Source organism: Mercenaria mercenaria, chromosome 14 (assembly GCF_021730395.1).
Source record: "Mercenaria mercenaria strain notata chromosome 14, MADL_Memer_1, whole genome shotgun sequence".
NCBI lineage: Eukaryota > Metazoa > Mollusca > Bivalvia > Venerida > Veneridae > Mercenaria > Mercenaria mercenaria.
This window is the reverse complement of record NC_069374.1, coordinates 65,922,712-65,949,974: the sequence shown is the minus strand read 5'-3', so window position 1 is coordinate 65,949,974 and position 27,263 is coordinate 65,922,712. Positions and strand designations below refer to the sequence as shown.

General features: G+C 36.0%; 1 protein-coding gene across 1 annotated transcript; it reads left to right on the top strand.

Annotated features, from left to right (window-relative positions):
• LOC123526991 (uncharacterized) lies at positions 1–27,263 on the top strand. Its single transcript, XM_053523743.1, has 3 exons — positions 1–463; positions 19,508–20,238; positions 25,083–27,263. Exons 1-3 carry the CDS (start codon positions 261–263, stop codon positions 27,242–27,244), a joined length of 3,096 nt encoding a protein of 1,031 aa, XP_053379718.1. The 5' UTR covers positions 1–260; the 3' UTR covers positions 27,245–27,263.

Here is a 27,263-nt window from a genome sequence, read left to right as displayed (position 1 = left end):
TAAAACGCGGCCTTCAAAATATTTGGAGAGTTTTAAAGTCGTTCAGTGTACAGTCCATAAAAAAAAACAAACGTGTTTGTAAACATGGACGGATCCAAACAGAAGGGGAAGAAGCATTTTATAGAAATATTTTGATCATGGCAAAATACAATACATATCGTAGCCCTGACCAACCTATAAACCGGGCCAGTCTATTTTATAAGTGCAACAACACGGTTGAACCATTTAAACAAGCTGTAAGATATCGCATTTCATGTTAAATGTACAAAATGGATGAATTACGAAATTCAAAATGTCAGGACTTTATCTGTGTTCTTTACGGATTTGTGTACACGGGTGGAAAAATGGAAAGATATACGAGAAACAAAATGAAAACCTTTCACCAAAATATATGTGGACAATTAGCTGGACTTCCGTGTTGTCAACAACAATGCAGTGCCACGTATAAGTTGAATTTCAAGAGGTAGGTAGTTTTGATTACCTGTTTGTGAATACTTAATGATTCAGTGGAGGAACTGATGACAGATCAGACATTCCACAAATTGAGATTAGAAATTTATGTGAAAACATAAAATCCTACAAACGGCTTGGGATATACAAGTACACAACAAGATAGATAATAAATTTAATTTATATTTCGGTAGGAAAGTTGTTTTTATCATTTATTTTCATCATACAGACAATAATAATAACGTTTACAAAATACATATACACGTACAATATTACCAACAAGTTTTATATATCAAGTATGTGTGTATTGCTGTAATTTCATTCTTATATACTATCAGTTGTTAAATGTACATCAAGAAAATCTCTTTTGAAATCTCACATCATCTCACATCAACCTCTCAAATCTACATACTCATAAAAACAACCTCCAACACAATCATACACACTCACACATATCCATGTGCACATAATATGTAGTATCAGCAGATATCACAAAGTCCAATCGTTACCGTGAAAAACCGGATCATTAACGCATAATCTCGGATCAAATGGAACGCACTTGGTAAGAAAATTATCTTTTTCAGTAATTTAGAAAAATTTGTCATAGACGGCATACAGCGCAAGATGTGCTCTGAATTTTATGGAATACCCGTTGATATTTGTTTTCCAGCAAATCTAAGCAGTTTTCTCAATTACGTCGGAAAACCATGCCTAAGTAGCAGGTAAACAAGGCAATGACTCAGAAAAAAAGTTATTTCCAGTACGTTCTCTGATAAACATACAATAGTACCAATTCCATGTTGTGCCTAATGCATTCATGAAACACGCTGGTGCTACAAAAGATTAATTAAATGTTTTGAAAGGCCAATATAAGGCGATTCATGACTGAACTGAACAGTAACGCAAGAGTCAAAGGATCAGCGACTGAAAAATGCAGTAACGCAGGAGCTTCGGATATTTCTTCTGTGTTCGTTTTCATCAATGTCTTAGGAAAATGTACCATTATTTATTTATCTTATCTTTCAGTAACAGCTATAAGTATTTTCTCTTGATACTGTTTTAGTCTAAACAGCAATTCACTGTTTTTATATTGTTAATCATTCTTCTTAGACCCCGTGAACTGCTTTTCTTTAAGGGCAGTAATTCGGTCGCACTGTGATCAAAATGTTTTAGACAGGAAAAAAGCATGCATGTACTCAATCCCGTTGTCTACATTTTTTACATAACATGTACAGATAGCTAGCTTCGTTTCAAATTATAAGAACGAAGTCCGCCATCCGGTGGCGAGAAAGCCGTTTTCGAGATACTGTTCCCGAGATCAGAATTAAAATGCTGTTACTTGGAACTGCTTTTATTCTACAATTTAATTTTATTTCTCACTTTAGCACATCTATCAATTTAATGTGTTTGTACTAAAATGTCAAAAAAAATCGCACTGAACACGCATTTATACATTTGAGAATTCTTCAAGCAAGAACTGGTCCCCAGTTACGTGGCTATTTTTTAGTGGTTCTCACCCTTGTGATTTTACCTCCTTCAGGCTAGTATGGAAAGTTTCCTTTTTCAGAATAAAAGTAAGTCAAAAGCTTTTGGGTCCTTGACGGAAATCACGGACATTTCGCTACAAACTTTATTCAGTAGTAAAATCGACAATATCTAAACTAAGGAATTACGGTATTAGCAATATTTTAGCAGAAATAATTCAATTTGTCTAAAAATATAAATTATCATACCACAGCTTTGCAAGTTATTCTCTCAAAAATCACGGCCTGTAAACACTAACTCCACCTATTTCATAGAGGTGAATTGAAAAAGAGTCAATACCATCGAGGCAGGGTTATAGTTACCGGAACTATTTGAGTTCTAAAGATGAGTCGTTATCCTTCCATTATTGTGGCTTCTTGCTTCGTATGCTATCAAACATGATCAACAAAATCAAAGGACATATGAAAAGACACAAAGACAAATTCTCCAGTGTTACAGGCGTAATAAATCATACTGTGCTCGCGAGCTGATGTAAACCTGATGTGAACCCAATGGTATGTCCACAGTGTAGAACGCTTTTTTATTCCAACCAGTATAATTGTATACCTTAAGAATCAGTACTGATTTCAAGTTCTTAGATACATTGGAGCCATCCTGTTTGTTCATCCATTCAATTCAAAATATTTCAATTTAGTAGCAACATATGGTGACATGACTCTGATCAGAGTGGAGCATTAAACATCTTTTTGATCGTATTATTCTTTGTGTTGCCACTACTTATCACTGTTTTGTAAGGTAAATACAATGATTAAAGGTATGTTTCCTTTGTAAATTGATGAAAACGAATAGAGAAGAAAACTCCGAAGCTCCTATGTTACTTATTTTGCAGTCCCTGATCCTATGTCTCCTGCGTTACTGACCAGCACGGTCATGAATCGCCTTATCATTGGTCTTCCAAGAAACGTAATTGATCATTTATGATAAAACATGTTACATGAATGTGTCAATGATATCGTGGAAGTGGTAGATTAGTGTTTTGCCGGAGAACGTACTGAAATAATGCTTTTTCTAAGTCGCGGCATTGTTTCCTCACTATTTCTAAATTTGGGATAGTTTTATTTATTTTATTTTTGTAAATAAAATATTTTGCTGTAAGAATGATACTATTTTAGCTTCACTTTGTAGAACTGGTCCCGTAATTAACAAGGCAATCTGAAAGACAGCTAAATCCCCCGCCGCTGTTATGGATAGTGAAGGGGTAAACCTTTGACATTGAGCTATGACCTTGACCTTGAACTGACATGGCTGACTTATGCATTTTTCACATTGTCGTGATGAGGTGATCATTAACTAAAGTTTCATGAAAATTCTACAAGGGGTTTAGGAGATACTGAGCTAAAACCTTTTACCTTTAGTTCTGACCTTAACCTTGAGTTGACATTATTGACTCATGTGTTCATGATAAGGTGATCATTTGACCCAAATTTGATGAAAATCCTTCAAGAGGGTTTAGGAGATATAGAGTGGACAAAAATGGAAAGTTCAAACCTTTGACCCTAAATTGTGACCTTGACCTTGAGCCGACCTGGCTGACAAGTTCTGCACATCGTCTTGGAAAGGTGATCATTTGACCCAGGCTTCATATGAATCCTTCAAGGGGATTAGGAGATTCAGAGTGGACACAAAAATGGAAGGCTCAAACCTGAGGCTGACTCATAAGTTCTACCCATCGCCTTTATGGGATGATCATTTGACTCAAGTTTGATAAAAATCCTTCAAGGGGTTTAGGAGATACAGAGCGGACACAAAATGACAGGCTCAAACCTTTGACCCTAAGTTGTGACCTTGACCTTGAGCCGGCATGGCTGACTCATGGGTTCTGCACATCGTCTTGATGAGGTGATCATTTGACCCAAGTGTTGTAAAATTCCTTCACGGGGTTTAGGAGTTATGGAGTAGGCATGAAAGTGTTACGGACAGACAGACGGACGGAAGGACGGGTTGACGGAGACAATAGAGAGTTTGAGATTTCAAACTTCGCCTTCCCCTTCAACGTCTCTTGCGAAGTTAACGTATAAAGTTGAAGTTCGATTAAAATTCCTTGAGATTTCAAACATTAGAATGAACCTTACTTCTTTTAATCCGCCCAGTCAATTTATCCGTAATTATGATCGTTTTTTTCGTGCATTTTGATACCAATTGTCCGAAAGGGCAGGAATTGAAAATTAAATAAAAAACATTTCAATTAATATAATCATCGCATGGATATTAGAGCGATTACCAAAAAAAAAAAATCAGACGATAAAACAATGCGAACAATGTAAAAAGTCGTTAGTGTTGCTCCAAACATTTAGGTTTTATATAAACTTATGTCAGTATAGTCAGTATACAATGCACGATTGTAAATCATACATGAGAGGAAAAAAAAAGGATTATTACATACCTAAAATTATTTTCAATTCGGTTTCAATTGACCGCGATCGTGCAATATTTTTCCATATCATGACGTTGAAAGCTTTCATATCGGACTAGTCCCAATCCGTGACTCTAGTTACCTCCCCTGACGGTGCGTCCATTGCGGATCTCGTTTCTTTAGATTTTTTGTTGCTATTGTGTGTTTGTTTAATTTGTAATTTATGCAACATTTTGTTTACTTTTACACTTTGATTAATCTGACCTATTAGATACTGGCATATAGTAATTTATCAGACTGAAATGAAATGAAAGTTATAATTACGTCATGAGTTGGACTAATATAGGACGTGGAATGGTTTCTTAACGTTGTAATGGAAAGAATCGCGTGACGTGCATGGCGTCCACGCGCACGTTGCGACAACATGTTGACGTCATTTTCGCGGAAAATATTAATGCGCGTCAGTTTGATTTGTTAATTGCGTTTTCGGAGAATTTTTTTTTTCGTATTTTTCCTGTCTTTCGTGACACAACGATAATTTAAATATAAATTAATCATTTGATAATGGATATGTAATAAAAAGGTTATCAACTTTGTATGTGGATATAGGCACTCGTTCTTTCGCAGACAATATTGCGCTCCTAAAGTCGCGCAATATTACCGCTGCAGAACTCGTACATATATCCACATACAAAATTAATAACCTATAATGATCGTATCAAAGTGATAATGACACTCTGTATGACTCTGTATACATGTAATGCCAAACTCTCAGACAGCACAATATGATTTTAATATACTATTTTATAAGAAAAGCATCTGCGGATCCAGGAATTATGGTTAGAGGGACACCAACATTAAAGAGGGGGTCACCCATTTCAGGGGGCTGGCGGGGGGGGGGGGTAGGGGTAGGGTAGGGACACACCGAGTTTCAAGACCTACTTTCTTTGTAAAATGTAAGAAACAAAGGGGGAATTAACCCACAATGTCCCTCTGCCAGGCTCTGGTTCCGTGCATTTTAAGAATGGAGTTATCCCATACGGCTAACAGGAAACGTCTCTCATCATGATATCATATATATTTGAAATTGTTTGATACTTCAGAAGAATTTCCGTCTTACTAGTACCATTTTATGTTTATGATTAAAACGCAATTGTCGTATTAAGTATCCGACAGAAACAGATTGATTTTATTTGGATGAGAAAATAAAATGTTCCACCAAATGATAATTGCGCGTAATTATTTATTTTTTCAAGTAAAATGACTGTCATGCCATGTGCCTCCATCCAGATTTCAGTCTTTGATGCCGAGTATGTGGACAGAGTAGATGTAAAAAGAATGAAGTTTCGACTTTCGTGATTTCACATCTTCGGACGTTCAAAACTTCACTTTATACGATAAAAAGGGCCATCTGGTATAATCGATACCGCCTGGGGACACAAATATGCCGTAGAAGTTAAAGTTTGAACAAAATCTCAAAGTTTCTCAAAATCAGTTGATAACTTCATTCTTCCAGGTTCAATTCAATGTATTTAGTTAAAATCATTAGCCATACAAAAATTCATTATTCTTATACCTGTTGATAGTGTTTCGCATCAAATTTAGTCTAATTATATATATGGATAATCAAATAGCTTACTAAGCAGACATCCTGAAACTAAGCTTTTTATTTCGCATAGTAATAAAGAGAAGTCTTAGGCTTACGTGATACTACATGGAAAACTTTAGTAGCAACGTGTGATATAAATAAAATACACGCATATCGGTGACGTTTTACCCAAAATATATATGAGAGACGTTGAAGGGGAAGGCGAAGTTTGAAATCTCAAACTCTCTAATTCCTATAACTCCCACCACGGGTGGCGGGGGATGAAAATAGCCAATATCTCGTATGTAAGTTCTAATTGTACGTTATTTTGTTGACGAAATTTTCTGAAATCTCTCTAAAATGTTTGTATGTGTGGACATTCCCAGGAAAGATGTTTAATGGATTCAACATGCATCTGACAGAAAGCACAAAGGTTCGATTCGATAAGACCTTGTTTTAGTAGAAGTTTATTTGTTGCTATTATTCTGTGTATAAATTTGTACTGGAAGTTTCTAAATGCATTATCTATCGTAGCTGTAAAGATATTCCTATATATTGATTTCAATACTAAATTTGGTTTTATTCCACCATCATCTGATGATGGGCTATTCAAATCACTCTGCGCCCGTGGTCTGTCGTCCTTCCGTTCGTCCTTCAGTCCGTTAACAATTTCTCGTTATGGCATTTCCTCAGAAACTACTAGGGGGATTTGGACCAAACTTTGTCAGAATGATGTATGATACTCTAATTATGTCCCCCTGAAAATCAGACTGGTTCAACAATTTTTGAGTGAGTTATGGCCGTTTGTTTATTTTTATAATTTACATAGATTTATGTAGGGAAAATCTTTGAAAACTTTCTTGTCCAAAACTACGGGGCCTATGGTTATTATATTTGGTAAGTAGCATCATCTAGTTTTCCGGAATGAACTTTGACCTTGAGATTGACCTAGTGACCTTCCCCCACAATTCTCAAACAGGCTTTAAATTTGAACCATATGTATAGTTTTGTGTTCTGAATTGAAATTTCTGACCTTGCCTTTTACCTAGTACCTATTTTCACATTTCTTTAGCTACTGTCTTCAAATTTAAAGCACGAGCATAGTTTTGAGTACCGAAATGAACTTTGATCTTGAAATTGATCTAGAGACCTACTTTCACATTTCTCAAGCTACAGCTTTCGAATTCGGACCACATGCATGGACCACAAGGTTAGTTTGCGTGTACTGAAATGAACCCTGACCTTGATTTTGACCTTGAGCTAGTCTTGAAATTTGGAACATTCAAAACTGGTGGGCGCCAAGATCACCCTGTGATCTTTTGTTGAAGTAATATTTTCCTTTTTTGTTTTGGCTTTATTTGATGTTCATTTTTTATTTGCCTTTATGTGTCTGTAAACCTTGCTTTCTGAAGTTAAAGGTACATTCATTTTCTATTTTGATTTTTTGTTTAGTTCCGCAGGTATACTTTTTATTAAATACATTTGTTTGAGATAGTCATGTTCAGGAAGGCTATAGTAATTCTTAACGTCTCCATATGTATAGAATTGATATTTTCGGAAATCATATAAGTGTTCGAGATATAACACATTGAAAAATGTTTGGTTTTTTACTTTATTTTCTTGTTGTTCCATTTTATCTCTTTATTTGCAATTTTGCTTTTGGACAGAATGCCGATTTCATTCCACGCTATAATGATATCTCTAAAATTGTCTAATAACTTATTAACGTTTCAAAAGACCTCCTTGATCCTTCAGTTATAAAAGTGGCATCATCAGCAAATCATACATTTTAACTTCAATATCATTAATATATTTGCGATTTCTTTTGCGATAAAAAGGGTTAATGACTTTAGTATGCTGTAACAGCCTTTCAGTATATATTTGAATTGATAACTATACTTATTAAAAGTATACTGATCAAAACTTGGACAGATGTAAAGTAAATTTATTTAAAATGTTTTGTAGGTATACTATACTTTGCGATTTTCGTTCTCTGTTTTTTGGAAAAGACAAACACAGGTGTTTATCTATAGCAAACAATACTTTGTGATGAAGATCAATCCATTCCTGGTATTGTTCAAAACTAACCCCGTGAATAGATCCTGCTTTACTTTTATAGAATAAATGGCCCTCTCTGGACAACGCAGCTTCAACTTCGTGATGTTGTTTCTTTCTAATACATGAAGGAACGTGTTGGTTGAGCCTAGTTAAGTCTTAATTTATGTAGATACCACTGCCTTTGTGTTTTTGTTGCCTAACAACTTCACATAATTGCACTATGATTTGCCTAGGTGTTTATCTATCTTCGGAACTTTTGGTTTCCTAAGTCGGTGTCCGATCTCAATATCCTCTCTCCCAAGTTTCAGTTTTAGTATGTATTTGTTGAGGGTAGTGAGACTGTTGACGCTGTCGGATATTGTGACTCTCTTGGTGTTTCTTAAATGCCATCTATCCGTATACTGGTTTTTCGGCTATACTGTTCTAAATCATTTATTCTTTCTTGCATTTGTCTATTTTTATTTTCCATTTCATCTTTTAAGTTATCATTTTTATCTTTTTGGTCTTTTAGCTTAGTTTGAAATCGAGAGACTTCTTGATTCAGATTTTCATTTTCTGATTCCTTTTCAAAGAATTTGCGTTCGATGATATGAATTCTGTTATAGAGCGAATTTAGAAATTCTTCTTTCATTAGTTGGAATGTGTCTCGTATAATTTCTCTTAAATTGCCGTCAATCTTTCTTCGTGATTACGCTCGATAGTTTTTCTTTTACATCTTTTAACTTGTTATTTATCTTACTTAGAGCCTGTGACTCCATTTCCCTCTTAGATGGATTATCTTCTTCAATAGTGTTTTTTCTATCTTTTTTCTAATTCTTTTTCTTCTGTTTCACACTGGTAGAATTTGCACCAGTACTTGTGTCTAAATTACATGTGTCTAAATTGCTGCACATGCTACTTAATTCACTTCTTTTTCTCTTCTGTTTGTCTTCAATGTCACTTTTATTCTTTTCTATCACTTTAACTTCTTTCGTTTCTTGCGACATAATTCTATTCTACTGCATGGCAAAGCTGTATACGATTGTACACTGTGGTTTTCATTATGAGATATGCTGGTTCCCACCACTGGCACCAGACCAGAAAGAAAATGCCTCTGTACATGTTATACCCTACCCCTAGGTATTCTATAAGAACCATAGTCATGAACGGGAAAATATATTAACCCGAATAAATCGCGCATTTCATACCTAAAACACGTAGTTCGGTAAATGTGTACTATGGGTAACTTATCTAACATTGTGTACCGGTCACATTTCTTCAATACATCTTATCTTAGAAAAACAACGCGTAGTTTATAGTTATGCCCCACTTCGTAGAAGGTGGGGTATATTGTTTTGCAGATGGTCGGTCGGTCGGAATGTAGACCAATCCGTTTCCGGATGATAACTCAAGAACGCTTGGGCCTAGGGTAATGAAAGTTAATAGAGAGGTTGGTCATCACCAGCAGATGAACCCTATTGATTTTGAGATCTGTATGTCAAAGGTCAAGGTCACAGTGACCCTGAATAGTAAAACGGTTTCCGGATGATAACTTAAGAATGCTTGGGCCTAGGATCATGAAAGTTGACAGAAAGGTTGGACATGACCAGCAGATGACCCCTATTGATTTTGAGGTCAGTATGTTAAAGGTCAATGTCACAGTGACTCTGAACAGTTAAACGGTTTCCGGATGATAACTCAAGAACGCATAGGCCTAGGGTCACAAATAATGATAGAGGGATTGGTCATGACCAGGAGATGACCCCTATTGATTTTGAGGTCAGTGTGTCAAAGGTCAAGGTCACAGTGACCAGAAACAGTAAAGTGGTTTCCGGACAGTAACTCAAGAATGCTTGGGCCTAGTGTCAGGAAAATTGATAGTTAGGTTGGTCATGATCAGCAGATGACCTCTATTGATTTTGAGGTCAAAGGTCAAGGTCACATTGGCCAGGAACAGTTAACGGTTTCTGATCTTCTTGTCCAAAACCACTGAGCCTAGGGCTTTGATATTTGGTATGAAGCATCATCTAGTGGTCCTCTACCAAGATGATTCAAATTATTTCCCAGGGGTCTAATATGGCCCCGCCTCGGGGGTCACATGGTTTATATAGACTTATATAGGGAAAAACTTTGAAAAACCTCTTGTCCAAAACCACAAGGCCTAGGGCTTTGATATTTTGTGTGTGACATCATCTAGTGGTCTTCTACTAAGATTATTCAAATTATTCCCCTAGGGTCAAATATGGCCCCGCCCCGGGGGTCACACGGTTTACATAGACTTATATAGGGAAAAACTTTGAAAATCTTCTTGTCCAAACTACAAAGACTAGGGCTTTGATATTTGTAATGTACTATCATCTAGTGATTCTCTACCAAGTTTATTCAAATTATCCCCCTAGGGTCAAATATGGCCCCGCCCTGGGGGTCACATGATTCATATAGACTTATATAGGGAAAAGCTTTTAAAATCTTCTTGTCAATACCTACAACATTTAAATTTTGACCACATGTATGGTTTTGAGTGGCAAGATGAACCTTGACATGAGTTGACCTTGATTTTGACCTAGTGACCTACTTTCACATTTCTCAAGCTACAGCCTTCAAATTTGGACCACATGCATAGTTTTGTGTACCGAAAATATTTTGACCTTGACATTGACCTTGTGACCTACTTTCACATTTTTGAAGGTACAGGCTTCAAATTTGGACCACATGCATAGTTTTGTGTACCGAAAATGACTTTAATTGACCTTGTGACTACTTCACATTTTGAAGACAATTGACCATGCATATTTTGTGCGAATAACTTTGACTGATTTACCTATACCTACTTTCATTCGATTGTACAGACTTGAGATTTGGACCGCATGCATATTTTTGTGTTCTGAATTGAATTTGACATTGATTTTTACCTACTACCTACTTTCACATTTCTCAAGCTGCAGCCTCCAAATTTGAACGCATGCATATTTCTGTCTCCCGAAATGAACTTTGACCTTGATATTGATCTAGTGACCGTCTTTCAAATTTCTCAAGCCACAGCTTTCAAATTTGGACCACATACACATTATTTTGTACCGAAATGAAATTTGACCTTGATTTTGACCTTGAGCTAGCTTGAAATTTGGAACATTCAAAAATGGTTCAGTGGATGCACCAAGTCACTTTGTAATCTCTAGGTTAAAGGTTAAGTCAGGTCAGATTAAATCTGAATGGTAGAATTTTTGTTTAAAGTGAGCATATAATTTCTGTTCCTTGTGCAATTACTAAATGCATCAAGGGGGGCATTTCGTGCTCGACGAGCTCTTGATACTTCAACGTTTCACAAAAAAAAAACTTGCTTGAACTTCCATGGTGAAGTTCCGTTCTAGATTACGAAACCATTCTGATTGGCTAATGTGAAAACGTATGTCAATCGTCATTTTAACACACGTGTTCGCTAAAATGTGAAAATGCAGCATAAATATGCAAAATGAATAAAATAAACAGAACAGATGCAGACCAATGTACGATTTCAAATTAAAAATCATATACAAGATGAATTTCATTCATCATTTCGAGTTTTAATGTAAAGATGTGATTTTTTTAAATTCTGTTTTTGTTTGTTTACATTTCGCCAAGCATGTGCACACTACCGTAACCTCTAGACTGTTCATTAGGGAAGGTCAAGCAAGTTGTTTTTTTCTGTAACGTTGACGAAATGTTGATAATCTCAGCAACATGGAATATTGAGACAATGTGACTGGTGCACGATGGAAGATAAATTATCGCTTGTTCAATATACTAGGTACTCATTTACCGAACTGCGCGTTTAAGTTGAGAAATTGACGATTTAAACGGGTTAGTATATTTTCCCGTTCATGAACATGGTTCTTATAGAATACCTAGGGGTAGGGTATAACATGTACAGAGGCATTTTCTTTCTGGTCTGGCGCCATTGATTCACACTTTACCTGTACAGGTAGCCTATGCACGAGATTTTCATGCGTTTAAGTGATAATATTTTTATCTCCGTGCTATACTGCACTATCTTTATCACTGTCAGTATAGAGTTGCAATCTGACTAAAGTACATCTCCAATTAACGCTACGCACATTGGATCTGAAGACGCGCTATTGATAGCCTCGTTCTGACGACCCTTCCGCTAGCCAATCAGAGCCTTAGTTATACATTTTGTATGTAAAAGTAGAAGTTAAAAAAATCTATATTTAGCCTGGGTTTTGCATGTCTGTTATGACTGCCACATCATGACTGCGCCGTCGTGTTTTGAGAGGTATCATAATATTATGTCACGGTACGGACTGCGTTACGTAAGGGGAGAATACGTGTCAGGCAGCCAGTCAGCTCAAAAAAGCAATATCGGAAATCCAACGGGTCATTCTCAGATCTTCGTTTAGAAGATCAAGTACTTTAGTCAGATTGTTACCTTCTCTATTGCAAGCCCGCCCGCTTAGCTCAGTAGGGAGAGCGTTGGTCTACGGATCGCAGGGTCGCGAGTTCGATCCCCGGGCGGGGCGTATGTTCTCCGTGACGATTTAATAAAAGACATTGTGTCTGAAATCATTCATCCTCCACCACTGATAATTCATGTGGGGAAGTTGGCAGTTACTTGCGGAGAACAGGTTTGTACTTGTACAGAATCCAGGAACACTGGTTAGGTTAACTGCCCGCCGTTACTGTTGAAAAACGGCGTTAAACCAAAAACAAACAAACAAACAAATATTCTCTATTGCAGCCAAATATACAGTTTTAGCTTTCCATTATGTCTATCAAAAAGTCATGTATTCTAATAAATTTTCGTTATATTTTCTAGCAAAAGTTTGTACCCTATGTTTTGTGGTTTACTCCAATACACCAATATTATCCTTATATATTTTAGTCCATAGTAACACTTTAGATCACAATAAAAAAACTGGCGTCCATTTTACCGGCTGGTAACCCCTCGATAGAAACGTTTGGTATCATATGCAACTCATATTGCTGCAAAATATTTTAACAATTAATTGCCTCGATAGCCTTGTGATTGAGTGTCCGCCTCGGGTGGGTTCGATCCCCGGTCGCGTCATACCAAAGACGTGAAAATGATACCAATAGCACCCTGCTTGGCGGTAAGCATTTAAAGGGGAAACTAGCTCCTCTTCTGAAATGTTTTTATATATTTATTAAACAACACTGCTTTTATTTACTACTACTATATCATTAGACAGTATATCTTAACGTTGTGTAATAAGAATTTTGTTTGTTTCAAGTAAACTGTATTAGGCCTCTGTTCCCAGGGCCTCGACATCTGCATTTTAACCATATACTTTATATCATATGTATTTGTATATTGACAATTGTGTGGACTTTGCTACATAACGCAGTGCATATTATGACGTTCAATCTTTGAAAGAGTTATTTGAAAACGTTTCAGTCGGAGATATCTTATCGTTTTTAAAGCAGATAGGAATATATCAAAAAATCTAACATTTCATATTTTTGTTTACATCTTGCAATATTAGTATGTTTGCAGCTGATATTCTAACAAACACGTATATACATTTTTACATAACTGATTTTAGATATGCTTTATATTTTTACATGGATGTTTCTAGATATGTTTTACATTATTCATAGTGTTCTTTACACTTTGACATGGGTGTTTTTTGGATATGCTTTACATTTTTACATCAGTATTTATCCTTTACAATTGGCGTTTGCAATATGACTTCTTCTCGGCGATATATGACCATTTTGTGTCGATTCACCGTAAAACCCAACTCACTCACTCACTCACTTATTTGAAGCTTTGACCAATTTCTGTATGGAAAGCATAAGGTATATAAACATAAATATGATACGACAACTACGTAAGCACAAAATACTACATCCCGTCTTTTTGTTAAAGACAATGCACATGGAAATATATGTGAAAAATTTATACGCAACTATTAAGAGTTTACAGCTATTGTTTTGCAATGATTCAACTGTTAAGGCGTAAAAAATTGTTTGTTTCCGGTATCCCGACCTACCCTGCCCGAATATTGTTTTCAACTTTTGAAAATAATTTCCGAAAAGTCTCACTTAATAAAAAAAAATATCCGCTCCCCCCCCCCCCCCCCCCCCCCAAAAAAAAAAAAATAATAATAATAATAATTAATTAATAAAAGGTGTACGTAGGATTCATATAGGCAGATGGCCCCCAATTTTTGAAAAATAATAAGATCGATGACAGTGCTGAAAATCGATAGTTTTCACTTAAATAAACTGTAAACTACCGAACTGTGTCGTTTTTAATAATAACCTACCTACCTACCCTAATTTTTTTTTGCATGTTACCGGAAACAAAGAATTTTTTAGGTCTGATTCGTTTATCAGCTAGTTTATATCAACATGATATTGATTTAAATTATTCTCTGTCGATAATCTGAGTGTATGTGTGTGTGGCTTGGTGTTAATGTGCCATTTTAATTAGCCTGATATCAACACATAATTGCTTGTTCTATAATCACATTATGGAGGTTATTATGCTCCATTCTCGCGCGCTTAAATTCCAGAAACTTAAGTATATACTTCACACATTTAATCACGGTAGCGCACAGGTGTTCTTATTTCCCTCCCAGGGCGATCATTTGAACTAGTCTCTTGTTTCTGTTTGTTTTCCGACTTGTATTCTCGCATTTTCCCAAGCGGTTTAAAAAAAGTGATACATCCCATGTCACAAGTTTCCCGTGATGTCTTACTGTAATCACTGATCCCTTTTTCTGTACAATAATTCCTCGTATGTATTAAGTTCCTTTTTCATACTATGTCCTTGAATATGCGCTGTTTTGACAGTTTTTGGCAGAATTTTCATAAATCGTTTTGCTATTCCGTTTGCCTCTGGGTGTATTGGCGTGATCTCCTATCTCTGAACCCCATTTCGACAGCAAAACTTGCAAATTCTTCACCTTGAAAAGGTGGTCCATTATCCGTTCTCAAAATTGACGGAACGCCACTAATTGAGAAGATGTAACTTAGCCTTGAAATAACTGTCTTTGCTGCAATACTGTTTATTACTTCCACGAACGTGTATCTGCTGTAATCATCAATCACGACCATTAGATATTCTTGTGACGGCAACGGGCCGTAAAGGTCTACACTTTCTCCGTCCCAGACTCTCTTTGATAGCTCACATAATTTCATTGGCTCTGTGGGATTTTTCGGATCCACGAACAAACAAGTTCTCCATCTTTAGACACACTGTTCAAATTTCTCATCAATGTACAATTGTTTACATTTTACAATTCCTGCATGTGATTCATGCGCGATATCTATCACTTCTTGGTGTAATATCTCAGGTATTACAAGTCGTGTGAGTATGGGAGTCGGTACGAACCACGGTTAATTCATTTCGAACCCGGAAAAGCCATTCATAGCTTTTGTTTTTTCTTCGTAATTCTTTATCTCAGTTGTTCGCATCACTTTCTGCTGAAATTTATCATTACACATTGCTGATGCTATTTCTTTTAATTTCATGGTTTTGGTACCGCTGTTTCTGTTGCGAAACAAACATAGCTCTCTGCGAGACTTGATTGAATACATTCAGTGTCAGTGTTTTCTAAAGGATGACGCGACATGTAGTCAGCGGTATTTGAATTGCCTTTTTTGTACTGCACAGGACAATCATATCCAATGATACGCAGTCTCCATCTTTCTAATCTAAGTGGTTGGTTTTGGTTTTGGTTTTTAAATATTGCTTCTAATGGCTTGTGATCTGTAATACGTTTGAAAGATTTTCCAAAGAGATACAGTTTAAAATGCTCGATTCCGACGACAATACTCAAAGCTTTGCGTTCGGTTTGACTGTATCGCTGTTCCACGCTCTACTCGAAAAGCGATGATTTTATTTGCTGCCAGATGCATCTACCGTTAGTTCCAATTCTTTTTCATTGATTTTACTCTCGCCGCCATTGTTATGTTTTTATATATTTATTAAACAACACTGCTATAGTTTTATACTTTTATTTACTACTACTCTATCATTAGGCAGGAAAGCATCAGGTATATAAACATAATATAATACGACAACTACGTAAGCACTGAATACTACATCTTCGGTGGATTTCATCAGGAATGAGGTGTCGAGAGTGATTAATATAAGTTGTACAACTTGCTTCACAATCGTACTTTGATAAATTAGTGTAAACTATAAAATAAGTATGTCAGAATAATTTGTATGTTTGATACATTGATAACGTAACATATAAGCACAGACAGTGCTTGACTCCCTTTTCATGCTATTATTGATATAATTATTGTTGAATTGCTGTTAAAAATAGAATTTGGGTCATTTGTGGCTGATTTGGGTTCATTATGTCGATAGCTAGATCCCAGGGTCTCACATTATGTCATATGCAATAGTTAAAGGGAATCAGATATTTGATAGAGCAAGTACTCGTTGTAAAATACTATGTATAAATTTGGACCAATCAGAAACAAGTTCTATGAATAGCACCAATCAAAGCTCGCGTCTGCCATAGTATAAATAGGTAGATGGATGACAGAGAGCTCATGCTGTATCCAGTGATAGAAGAAGACACATCGAGGATTCAACTAATAATTTATCCCAGTATATTGATGAGGAAGTTATTGCAACTACACTGTCAGGGCGAATAAATTATTTCAAAGAAGACATTTGAAGTTCATAGACTAAAGAAGAGCTGCAGAATTTCAACAGGTTTTGAGCTATAGGGTCAGCGCATAGGAGTTTTACCTTAAGGGTAGTTGAATATAGACGACAGCAAATATGGACTGAGCATCGGAAAGCTGAGGCAGAGACATAGGTTTTGGTGATCTACTGAGAAAGTAGGAGAGTTCCAGCTTATAGACGAGGTGCAGCGTTATTGGCGAAGTACAGCTAAGGCACCAGGGTCATACCTATATGATAGTTGAATGCTATAAGTGATAGCATATAGGCGCTGAGCCTCCAGGAGTCGGGGCAATCTTAGTGAGTTGCAGCTGTAATTAAAAGAACATAGGCTGAGCATCTATGTGATAGGACTCTTACGTTATTGTTCAAAAACTGTCTGAAAGGAACCTCGACACAAAGACCAGTCAAGTATAGTATCTCCAGCCTATAAGAAGTTGAAGATGCTGATTTCGAGTTGATGGTTGACAGTTGAAACATTGAATGATTTTGCCTGATCCCTGAAATTCTCTAGCTCATAACTGAAATCATTTACGAAACATTGGTACACGAATCATTTAGGCAAGGTAGCCAGAGGAAAATTCTATATACGAGATATCTGGTCTCACCAGCTATACGTTTTAACATAGGACAATCTACATCGTTTGTCAGCTAGTCTAACACATAGTTACTTAAGCGATAGGATCCATTTTATTGTTCAAGATACTAAAGGCGTAGTCACTTCTCTGGGTCATATAACTCATATCCTGACAAAGTATCTTCAAATCAAAGAAATAATAAAACAATGAGTACCAGCGTTACTTCCTCGAGACAAGAAAATATCGGTAAAACCGATGGATGCCCTCCGAAATACGACTATTGCATATTAAAAGAAAAAAATATGTGATCATAGGACACAGATTCCCCCCTGCCCCCCCCCCCCTTGTCACTGTACATGGTTTCATGACTAGGTGAAATAATTTTAAGACATACACAATATAGCCTTTTAAGAAATTATGTGATTTTTTCACTAAGTGAAGGCCCATAACTCTGGCCTAGCTGAGTGACATCTCAAAGGGAACTCCAGATGCAAAACTTCACAGGCTATAAAGCAATCCTCTAACTATTAATGACACTAGGTCAAGTACATTTTGAGATAAATTGGGCAGCAAAGCTTATGCGATGTTTTTGTCCAGATCCAAACACACGGCTTCAGGTTTGATACCGTACAATGATATTATCGCGTGTTGATCACTGTTACACTTATTTCAAAATACGACATTAATGAAAAAGGACATCTAAACAGACCACTCGGAAATGAACGAAATTTGTTCTTTTAAATATCTAATGACGAGTGGATAAGAATTACTAGTTTTACACTATGATAGCTTTGAACAATATTAAGACTTTCGCTTTTAAAGACCAAGGTCACAGCTCTTTGGAATTCTGTTTTAGGTCATTCGAAATGACTGCCAGTTAAACATAGATTTTAGTAAATCTTAGTCATTACATGTACATGTTTATACATAAACTGTTTCATACTGACTCCAAGAGTCGAATGATGCATTTGCAATTTTCTTATTTCTTTTTCATTACATCCAATCTGACTAAAGTACTCGATCTTCTGAAATATAAGATCTGATGACGACCCATTGAAATTCCTCCCTCTGATTTCTGATTTCCGATATTGCTATTTTATTTTCACCAATTTCTTTTTATTTGAACCAATCAGACGACTTGTTGCAACAAGCGTTTGACTTAACCTTCAAAATGCTGCCGATTGAAAACTGGAATTCCGGGTTAAATACAGACTTTTTATCAGTTCTACTACCTTCAGTGTCAAAATGTTGAAAGTAAGGCCATGACTGGCTGGCGGAAAGGTTGTCTATACGTGCCTCGGACTGTCTATCGACTGCCTTCAGATCCTATGTATTGCATTAATAGGAATTTATTTTAATCAGATTGTCATAACACCTGTCCATTATTCTGTCAGAGTATCTTTTTCTTTGAAAATACACTTGTTTGAACTTATACATGAACCTTGAATGATCAGAGTTATTTTAATTTTGTATGTGAAGCTCGATTTAAATTCGATATAACTTGCGACTAACGTTTGCCACAATGAGAACTTGAATTAAACTTCTATCCATTTATTTTCATTTTAATATTTTGAAGTATCAACAAATAATATCTTATTTCTTGAAAGGCTTTGTTGTAATGATTAGTCAAGATGTTCTGTATAATAAGTTTGTCTTTCTTAACTGCTTTCAGTTGTTTTCTTCTTCTTTTACTTTTGCTATCACTATACATTACATAGAGATGTTACATAATTACAATTTAATTTGTGCAGGACCAATTTCTCTTCATATAAAACATTATCACGTAACGAAACTTATAACGCCCTCGACATTTTTGCAATATGTTTCATATTACAAATAGCATATTCATGAATAAAATGTTTGAAATAATACCTTTGAAGTTGTCTTAAGTAGCTGATCTCGAGTGTATGATGCTTTAAGATCAAAAGGAGGCCTAACGTCAAATATATAGTTTACTAACTCATCAAACATTTATTAGTTAAAGCCCCCATAAAAAGGATAAATCATAAGTATTTGTACAAGAACAGTGTGGGCATTCCACTGGCATTGGAATGACGCTCTTTATAACTTCAAATGAGTCTATCATTAATTGCAGGCATAATTCCTAAATGAAAAAAATAACATGTAAGTATCATTTCATCAGTAGATATCATGCTTACCTGACATCTTCGACTGCGACGGCTGATTACTTACAAGTAGGAATAAAACATCCATCCACCATTTTAAGTTTCAATCCTTTCAAAACAATGGACGTTAGAAATATTTATCTTACAGTACCCTTTTTTCAGGTGGTGTGAAACATGTTCAAAATGGAGGAAAGAACTTATGAAAGGAAGACGACCAGGCAAAACAGAGTGGGAAAAACTTAAATCATGGAAGTGGCCAGACTCTTACGAAAACATAGTGGATGTTTTTCTGCCGAGCGATTGGACGAAACACAATGTAACACAGTTTTCTGATATATCAACCCAGTGCCACATTTGGTATGCGTGTAAAGCATTTGATTTAAATCAGACTTTTGTAAAGAATGTTCGAAATGCGCGAAACTCCACTTGTCACAACCCAAGTTTCCAAGTTTCTGATGTTGAGAAGGCAAAAGCATTTGATGCATTGACAGATTTAATTAAAGATCCTGACACAGCAACAGATATCGATGTGAACAGCTGTTTAAATGAACTCAAAGACATTGAGAGTAATCAGTATTTACCCGATTACATGAATGAATCATTACTAATGAAAGTAGCAGCAATTATTGGGGAAAGCCAAAGCACCATAGAAAGGAAGTTGATTGACATTTGTGAACAATTAGCTTATATTAGAGATGAAAACCAGGATAGGACTTTAGATAATCATATAAGAAGGTCTGAAGCAAGAACTAGGAGTATTAAGACAGATATTAAACAAACAAAAGTGGCCGTCTTGATTATATTCCTCCTTGTGATATGGACCAACAGCCTACATCATGTGCTGTTTCAAGGAGCCAATGTTGAAAATGTCGAACAAAACTATCTAGGTGAAGGTAAATCATTTTACAGTTAGCAGAAATTATTGAATGCTTAAGGACACTGTCGACAAAGCCACGCATTTTAGTATTTTATTGTAACTCGTTTAACGATGTCAGTGTATTTGATTCTGTGTTTAATAGTGCTCTAACATTGTTCAACGTGTTATGACCTTTTGTTTATTTTGATTTCTAATATAATTTTATATCCAGTGGCCATACAAGTAGTTAATTGGTTTTTATGGCCTTACCTATAGAAGGGTCATAAAATCTGCAAACACTAATGAGATAATGATTCAAGTTGTTCATTTTTTTCCTATTACACCTCAGCAGTGGATGGACTACCCTAGTAGATTGATGGTTAATTTGTTTAGTACTCCGATTTCTGGGTTAAATTATTTGTTATAATATAAGTAATTATTTGTGCATTCTTTGTTTCCATAATAAGAAAAAATGATAATTGCATATAACTCATTATTGGTGTCATCTCTCTTGTTTAGGGTATGCATTTAATTATTAGCTATAATATATGTAAAGTAATTATATGTGCATTCTATGTTTCCATAATAAGTAAAAAATAATTGCATATAACTTATTAATGGCGTCATCTATCTTGTTTAGGGTCAGTGTCACTTATTTTGATCTAGTGACCTACTTTTTTGTTTTTAACCTACAACATTCAAAACTGGACCACATGTATAGTTTTGAGTGGCTAGATGAACCTTGACATGAGTTGACCTTGATCTTGACCTAGTAACTTACTTTCACTTTTCTGCAGCTACTGCCTTCAAATTTGGACCACATGCATAGGTTTGTGTACCGAAATGAACTTTGTCCTTGACATTCACCTAGTGATCTACTTTCAAATTTTTGAAGGTACAGGCTTCAAATTTGGACCAATGCGTAGTTTTGTGTTCCGAGATGAAATTTGACCTTGATTTTGACCTAGTGACTTACTTCCACATTTCTCAAGCTACAGCCTTCAAATTTGGACCACGTGCATAGTTTTGTGTACCAAAATGAACTTTGACCTTTATTTTGACCTAGTGATCTACTTTCACATTTCTGTAGCTACAGCCTTCAAATTTGGACCACATGCATAGATTTGTGTACCGAAATAAACTTTGACCTTAACATTGCCCCAGTGACCTACTTTCACATTTTTGAAGGTACAGGCTTCAAATTTGGACCACATGCATACTTACGTATTCCAAGATGAAATTTGACCTTGATTTTGTCCTAGTGACCTACTTTCACATTTCTCAAGCTACAGCCTTCGAATTTGGACCACATGCATAGTTTGGTGTACCGAAATGAACTTGAGATTTACCTAGTGACCTACTTTCACATTTTTTCAAGCTACAAGCTTCAAATTTGGACCACATGCATAGTTTTGTGTTCTGAATTGAAATTTGACCTTGATTTTTACCTAGTACCTACTTTCACATTTCTCAAGCTAAGCCTTCAAATTTGAAGCACATGCATATTTTTTGTGTACCGAAATGAACTTTGACCTTGATTTTGACCTAGTATCTTTAGAAGTGGTGACTTTGGTTGCTGATTAATCAATCCTGAATCATCATAGAATGCAAAGAAATTCCAGATTGTTAAGCTCAGTTTTCAAAATTTTCTAGCACTTGGTGGGGGGGACACTCCTCCCAAACCCAGCCTATTTGCCTATATCTTCTGGTTATTAGTCAGCATTTATAAAATTAAATCATTCAAGCGCGGCTACCGATTTATTTTAATAAATGCAGACTAATAAACACTAACCTATTTAGTGGTAAAATTATATTTTGTTTACTATCTTAGGTTCGCGTGAATCAATTGATTAACCAAGTCAATAATGGGTGACAGGTTACTGCTGATTGAAGACCAATATCTAAAAAATCCGCAAGACCTCCATTTCTATTTCCCATCAGACCATTTTCAATAATATTTAACTGTTAAGAGAGACCACTTGTGAACAAAGACCTCTTTTTAACTCGACTATTCGAAGAGCGTGAGCGTGTGCGTGTGTGTCACACCAATTACTCATTAATGATTTCATCTAAGAACTTCAAATTTGGACAAATGGAGGGCTATCATTGAAACCTTCGCCGCGCGGGTAACAAAATAGATTCAATATATGTACTTACAAAATATCACATTCAAATGTAAAAGTAATCTGGTTAGAGGTCAATGGTGTGGGTCAATGTCAAGGTCAACATTGCTTGAAATAGATTTTTGAAGTTTTGCTCATAGCACATTCATATATTGACCAATCTCTTTGATATTTGGTATGTAAGTGCCTTGTATGCAGCCAAAACTACCAATTGGTATTAGAATTGGTGTTGGATCCAAGGACTGTGATGACTTGGATTCTGACATAGTTACCTACTTTTTAGCTCGACTATACGAAGTATAAGGAGAGCTATCCTACTCGCCCCGGCGTCGGCGTCGGCGTCTTTCCGCGTCCCCACCTTGGTTAAAGTTTTGGTGCACTTTCTCTTTTTTCAACTTATCTCTGTAATTACTTGATGGATTTGATTCAAACTTGAAATACTTATTCCTCATCATCATCCACATCATCTGACATAAGGGCCATAACTCTGGCACCAATATTTCATGAATTATCCCCCCTTATCACATAGATTTTCAGGTTAAAGTTTTGATGCACTTTCACTCTATCTCTGTTATTACTGAATGGATTTGATTCAAACTTAAAATAGTTGTTCAACATCATCACCCACATCATATGACACAAGATGCATAACTCTGGCACAGTTTTTCATGAATTATTCCCCTTTTACTTAGAATTTCAGGTTAAAGTTTTATGCACTTTCACTCTATCTCTGTTATTACTGAATGGATCTGATTCAAACTTAAAATAGTTGTTCAACATCATCACCCACACCATATGGTGCAAGGTGCATAACTCTGGGACCAATTTTTTATGAATTATTTCCCCTTTTTACTTAGAATTTCAGGTTCAAGTTTTATGCACTTTCACTCTATCTCTGTTATTACTGAATGGATCTGATTCAAACTTAAAATAGTTGTTCAACATCGTCACCCACACTATATGGTGCAAGGTGCATAACTCTGGGACCAATTTTTTATGAATTATTTCCCCTTTTTACTTAGAATTTTAGGTTAAAGTTTTGATGCACTTTCACTCTATCTCTGTTATTACTGAATGGATCTGATTCAAACTTAAAATAGTTGTTTAACATCATCACCCACACCATATGGTGCAAGGTGCATAACTCTGGCACCAATTTTTCATTAATTATTCCCTCTTTTTACTTAAAGTTTTAGGTTAGGTTCACTCTGTCTGTTATTACTGAATGGATCTGATTCAAACTTAAAATAGTTGTTCAACATCATCACCCACACCATATGGTGCAAGGTGCATAACTCTGGGTCCAATTTTTCATGAATTATTTCCCCTTTTTACCTAGAATTTTAGTTTAAAGTTTTGATGCACTTTCACTCTGTCTCTGTTATTACTTAATAGATTTAATTCAAACTTAAAATAGTTGTTCAACATCATCACCCACACCATATGACACAAGGTGCATAACTCTGGCACCAATATTTAATGAATTATGCCCCTTTTTGCTTAGGATATACTTATATAGTGTTTTGATACATTTTATCTTTACCTCTCTTATTACTTTTAGTTGATATTTTTGACACAGACTCAGGAAATTGTGCAATATCTTCATCCACAATTGGAGTCATTAAACACTCCAGTGACAGCTCTAGTTTCCTCAGATGTGCCCAGTTTCACTATCCAGCATCGAAATAGTCGAGCGCGCTGTCTCCTGTGACAGCTCTTGTTGGATTTTGAGCTAGTCTTGAAATTTGGAACATCCAGAAATGGCTCAATGGTAGGCGCCAAGATCACTCTGTGATCGCTTGTTTATAAAGTTAGTTAGATTTTGGGTCATTGCCTTTTTCCAATTGTATTTAATATAGTAAAGTTGAAAATATTTATCTAAAGTGGTTTCGAGCGAACTTTCTTGAGACACACCGAATGCATGTTTAGTGTTCAACCTTTTACAGTTGGAGGCTACACTTTCCTGTTTGATTAAGTCTGAAAGGTGGAGGACTCTATGATAGGAAGTTCGTTAATTCCAATGGGACTGAGTTATTTTGATTTCTCTATTCTGACCTGATTCGTCGGGGTCTTAAAGAATGTTTCCCTTATTGCTTTGTCTTCTTCAAAGGCACTTAGTACATGCGTTTTGGGGACTTAAGGACAGCTTTTTTATATAAATCTTCAAGACCATTTTTATGTTTTAAAAAGCATGCCTTCCGTTGCCATTGCGTGTGTTAGGGATTCACCTGGCGGGGATAACTTTAATTAGCACTGTCCTGAATCATAAGAATAAGTGTGAGTTTATGTGCAACATTAACCGGTATAAGGTTCCCAGTGGTCTTTTTGCCACTGGCAGTGCCACAGTGTGTTCCTATATTTGTTCGTTTTGTCCTCCTGTGTTGGCTCTGTTTGTGCGTGTCTGCGTGCGTGCGTGTGTGCGTGCGTGCTGTTCATGTGCACGTCCGTGTTTGGGAGGCTGCGTTTTTGGAACGTGGTTTTCCGTGTTGTATATTTATACTTGCTTTTCAATAATTCTAGGTAAAAGATACATATATTTGATAAAATCATAATTATATTAATCATAATATAGCCAACTTGAAGAAAAAAAAAAGAAATACATTGAATACCGAAATAGGGGGACGAAATGAGCTGACCGGGAAGGGGAGACAGAAAGGAAGACGAGTTAGACGAGTTGACGAGGGGACGAGTTGACTGTAAATCTTTAATACGATCTGCTTTTGTTTGTTAACCTTTCTTGTCATTTGCATGATTTCAGGTGACTGCTTCTCCGAAAACTATAGTTATCCATTCGCACAAGATCTACCCTTGCTAGATTACGTACGGGATAATAAAACTCTTGTCGGCAGAAAATGGCTGTTTAAATTATTCCAAAGAAAACTACTGCATGTTAAAACATCGTCTCGCGGGATAGTCTCTGTTGCAGAATTCGGATATGGAAAATCTGCTATCATTTCCCATTTGCTCTGTGCAAAGCAAGGTGAAAAGGGGCGATTTCTGAGAGACCATGTGACTGCATTTCATATCTGTAAATATGACGTTGCTAGCACACAATCACCAGAGAGATTCATCAGACGTATGGTGGGATTCTTTGCAACGCGAATCCCGGAATACGGCAGTATAATTTCCTTGCTTTCCGAAGCATCTGTTTTGTATGACAGCGAAAAATGTGCCAAGGAGCTAGAAGCTTGCTTTGATCAAGCCTTCAGAATTCCATTTAAGAAAATTAAAACTGAATCTTCTACCAGGATAATAGTTATAGATGCGCTTGATGAATGTTATCATTCGTCCAAAAATAAGAATTTTATCTTAGATTTACTGTCTACACGTATTCAGTATTTCCCGAAATGGATACAATTCCTTATAACAACAAGAGATATGGTACAATTGCAGACTTTGCGAAAGTTAGAAAGATTACATCTTTTAACAAATGATTCCAACAATTTGAAAGATATCGAAGAATACGTCGAAATGATTTATAAAGAAAGTTCTGGTATTGTCCATTCTAAAAGTCAGAAAGTAATGAAACATTTACGTGAAAGCAGTGAAGGCAACTTTCTCTATATCATACATGCTTTACAATATATTGAAAGCCCAGAATTTAATGGTACATTGCCTGAATTACCATTGTCTCTAGAAGATATCTATGAATTAAACTTTGACCGACAATTTCAAGGTGGCAAAACATTTAGCATTGCTAAAGTTATTCTTGAAGTTATATGTGCAAGTTTAACACCTCTCAACAAAACAGATATCTACAATATATTGAAAAATAGTGAGACTATAAACACGACATTTACAGGGTTTGAACAGGAATTTGAAAAGCTAACATTTTTTGTGAAAGCCGAAGACGGAGTTATTTTGAGACATAAAGCAATACACAGTTGGTTAATAGCTTCAACTACTGGACGGTACAAAGTGTCTCTTACTGAAGGGCATATGATGATTTCAAAGCACTTACTAAAAACGGTAGAGAAAGACGGAACGGGGGACATTTTGCCTTTGGTGATTCATCTGAGTAATTCTAAAGACCAGTCACTACGAAAGGTTTTTCTCTCCTTTGATATCAAAAAGGTAATGTATTTCGAGGAGGAAAATGTCCTACAAAATCTCATTAGTATGACAGATTCTGAAGATGCTCTTAAACTTCTTTTATCTCACCATTTGGATGTAAACATTATTGACAGAAATGGAGTGAGCCCAGCATTTCATGCAGCAGCTAAAGGACATTTAAGTCAACTTAAGCTACTCCTTCACAAAGGTGCGGACTTGCATTTTGCTGTAAACTCTTGTAGACGCTGTGACACATACTTAAATGAAATTACAAATACCATAGAGGAGATAAAGACAACATTCTATTCTGGATATGGATTACTTCATATAGCCGTTCAGCATGAATCTACTGAGGTTACCAAGTATTTAATTCAGGAGACAAAAATTTCTTTGGATGGTGAAAACGTTTTAGGACAGCGGCCAAGTGATATAGCCTGCGTAATTGGAGATATTGAAGTCGTGAAAATGTTTATATCTCATAAATCAAATGTTATAGATGATAAATGTTTATATTTAGCTACAAGGAATGGCCACTTCGATATCATAAAATACATTCTAGAGTCAGGTTTCCGTCCCAGCTGTATCGCAGATAAAACCGCGACGAATGAATTTGATAGAATAATGCAATCTTGTAAATGTGAAATCAAACCGTCTGTTATATCTAGTAAAGTTAGACCTTTGGACACGTGGTGGATCGTCCTCCAAGAAACGCCGCTTCATTTTGCAATACGGTCTGGTCACTTAAAGATCGCTAAGTATATTACAGAAAAAACAAAACGTTTGAACAGATGTATCGATGTATATGGTTATACACCTTTCTTACTAGGGATAAAGCACGACAGATATCAAATAACTCACATGTTATGAAACAGCGTGTCTAAGGATA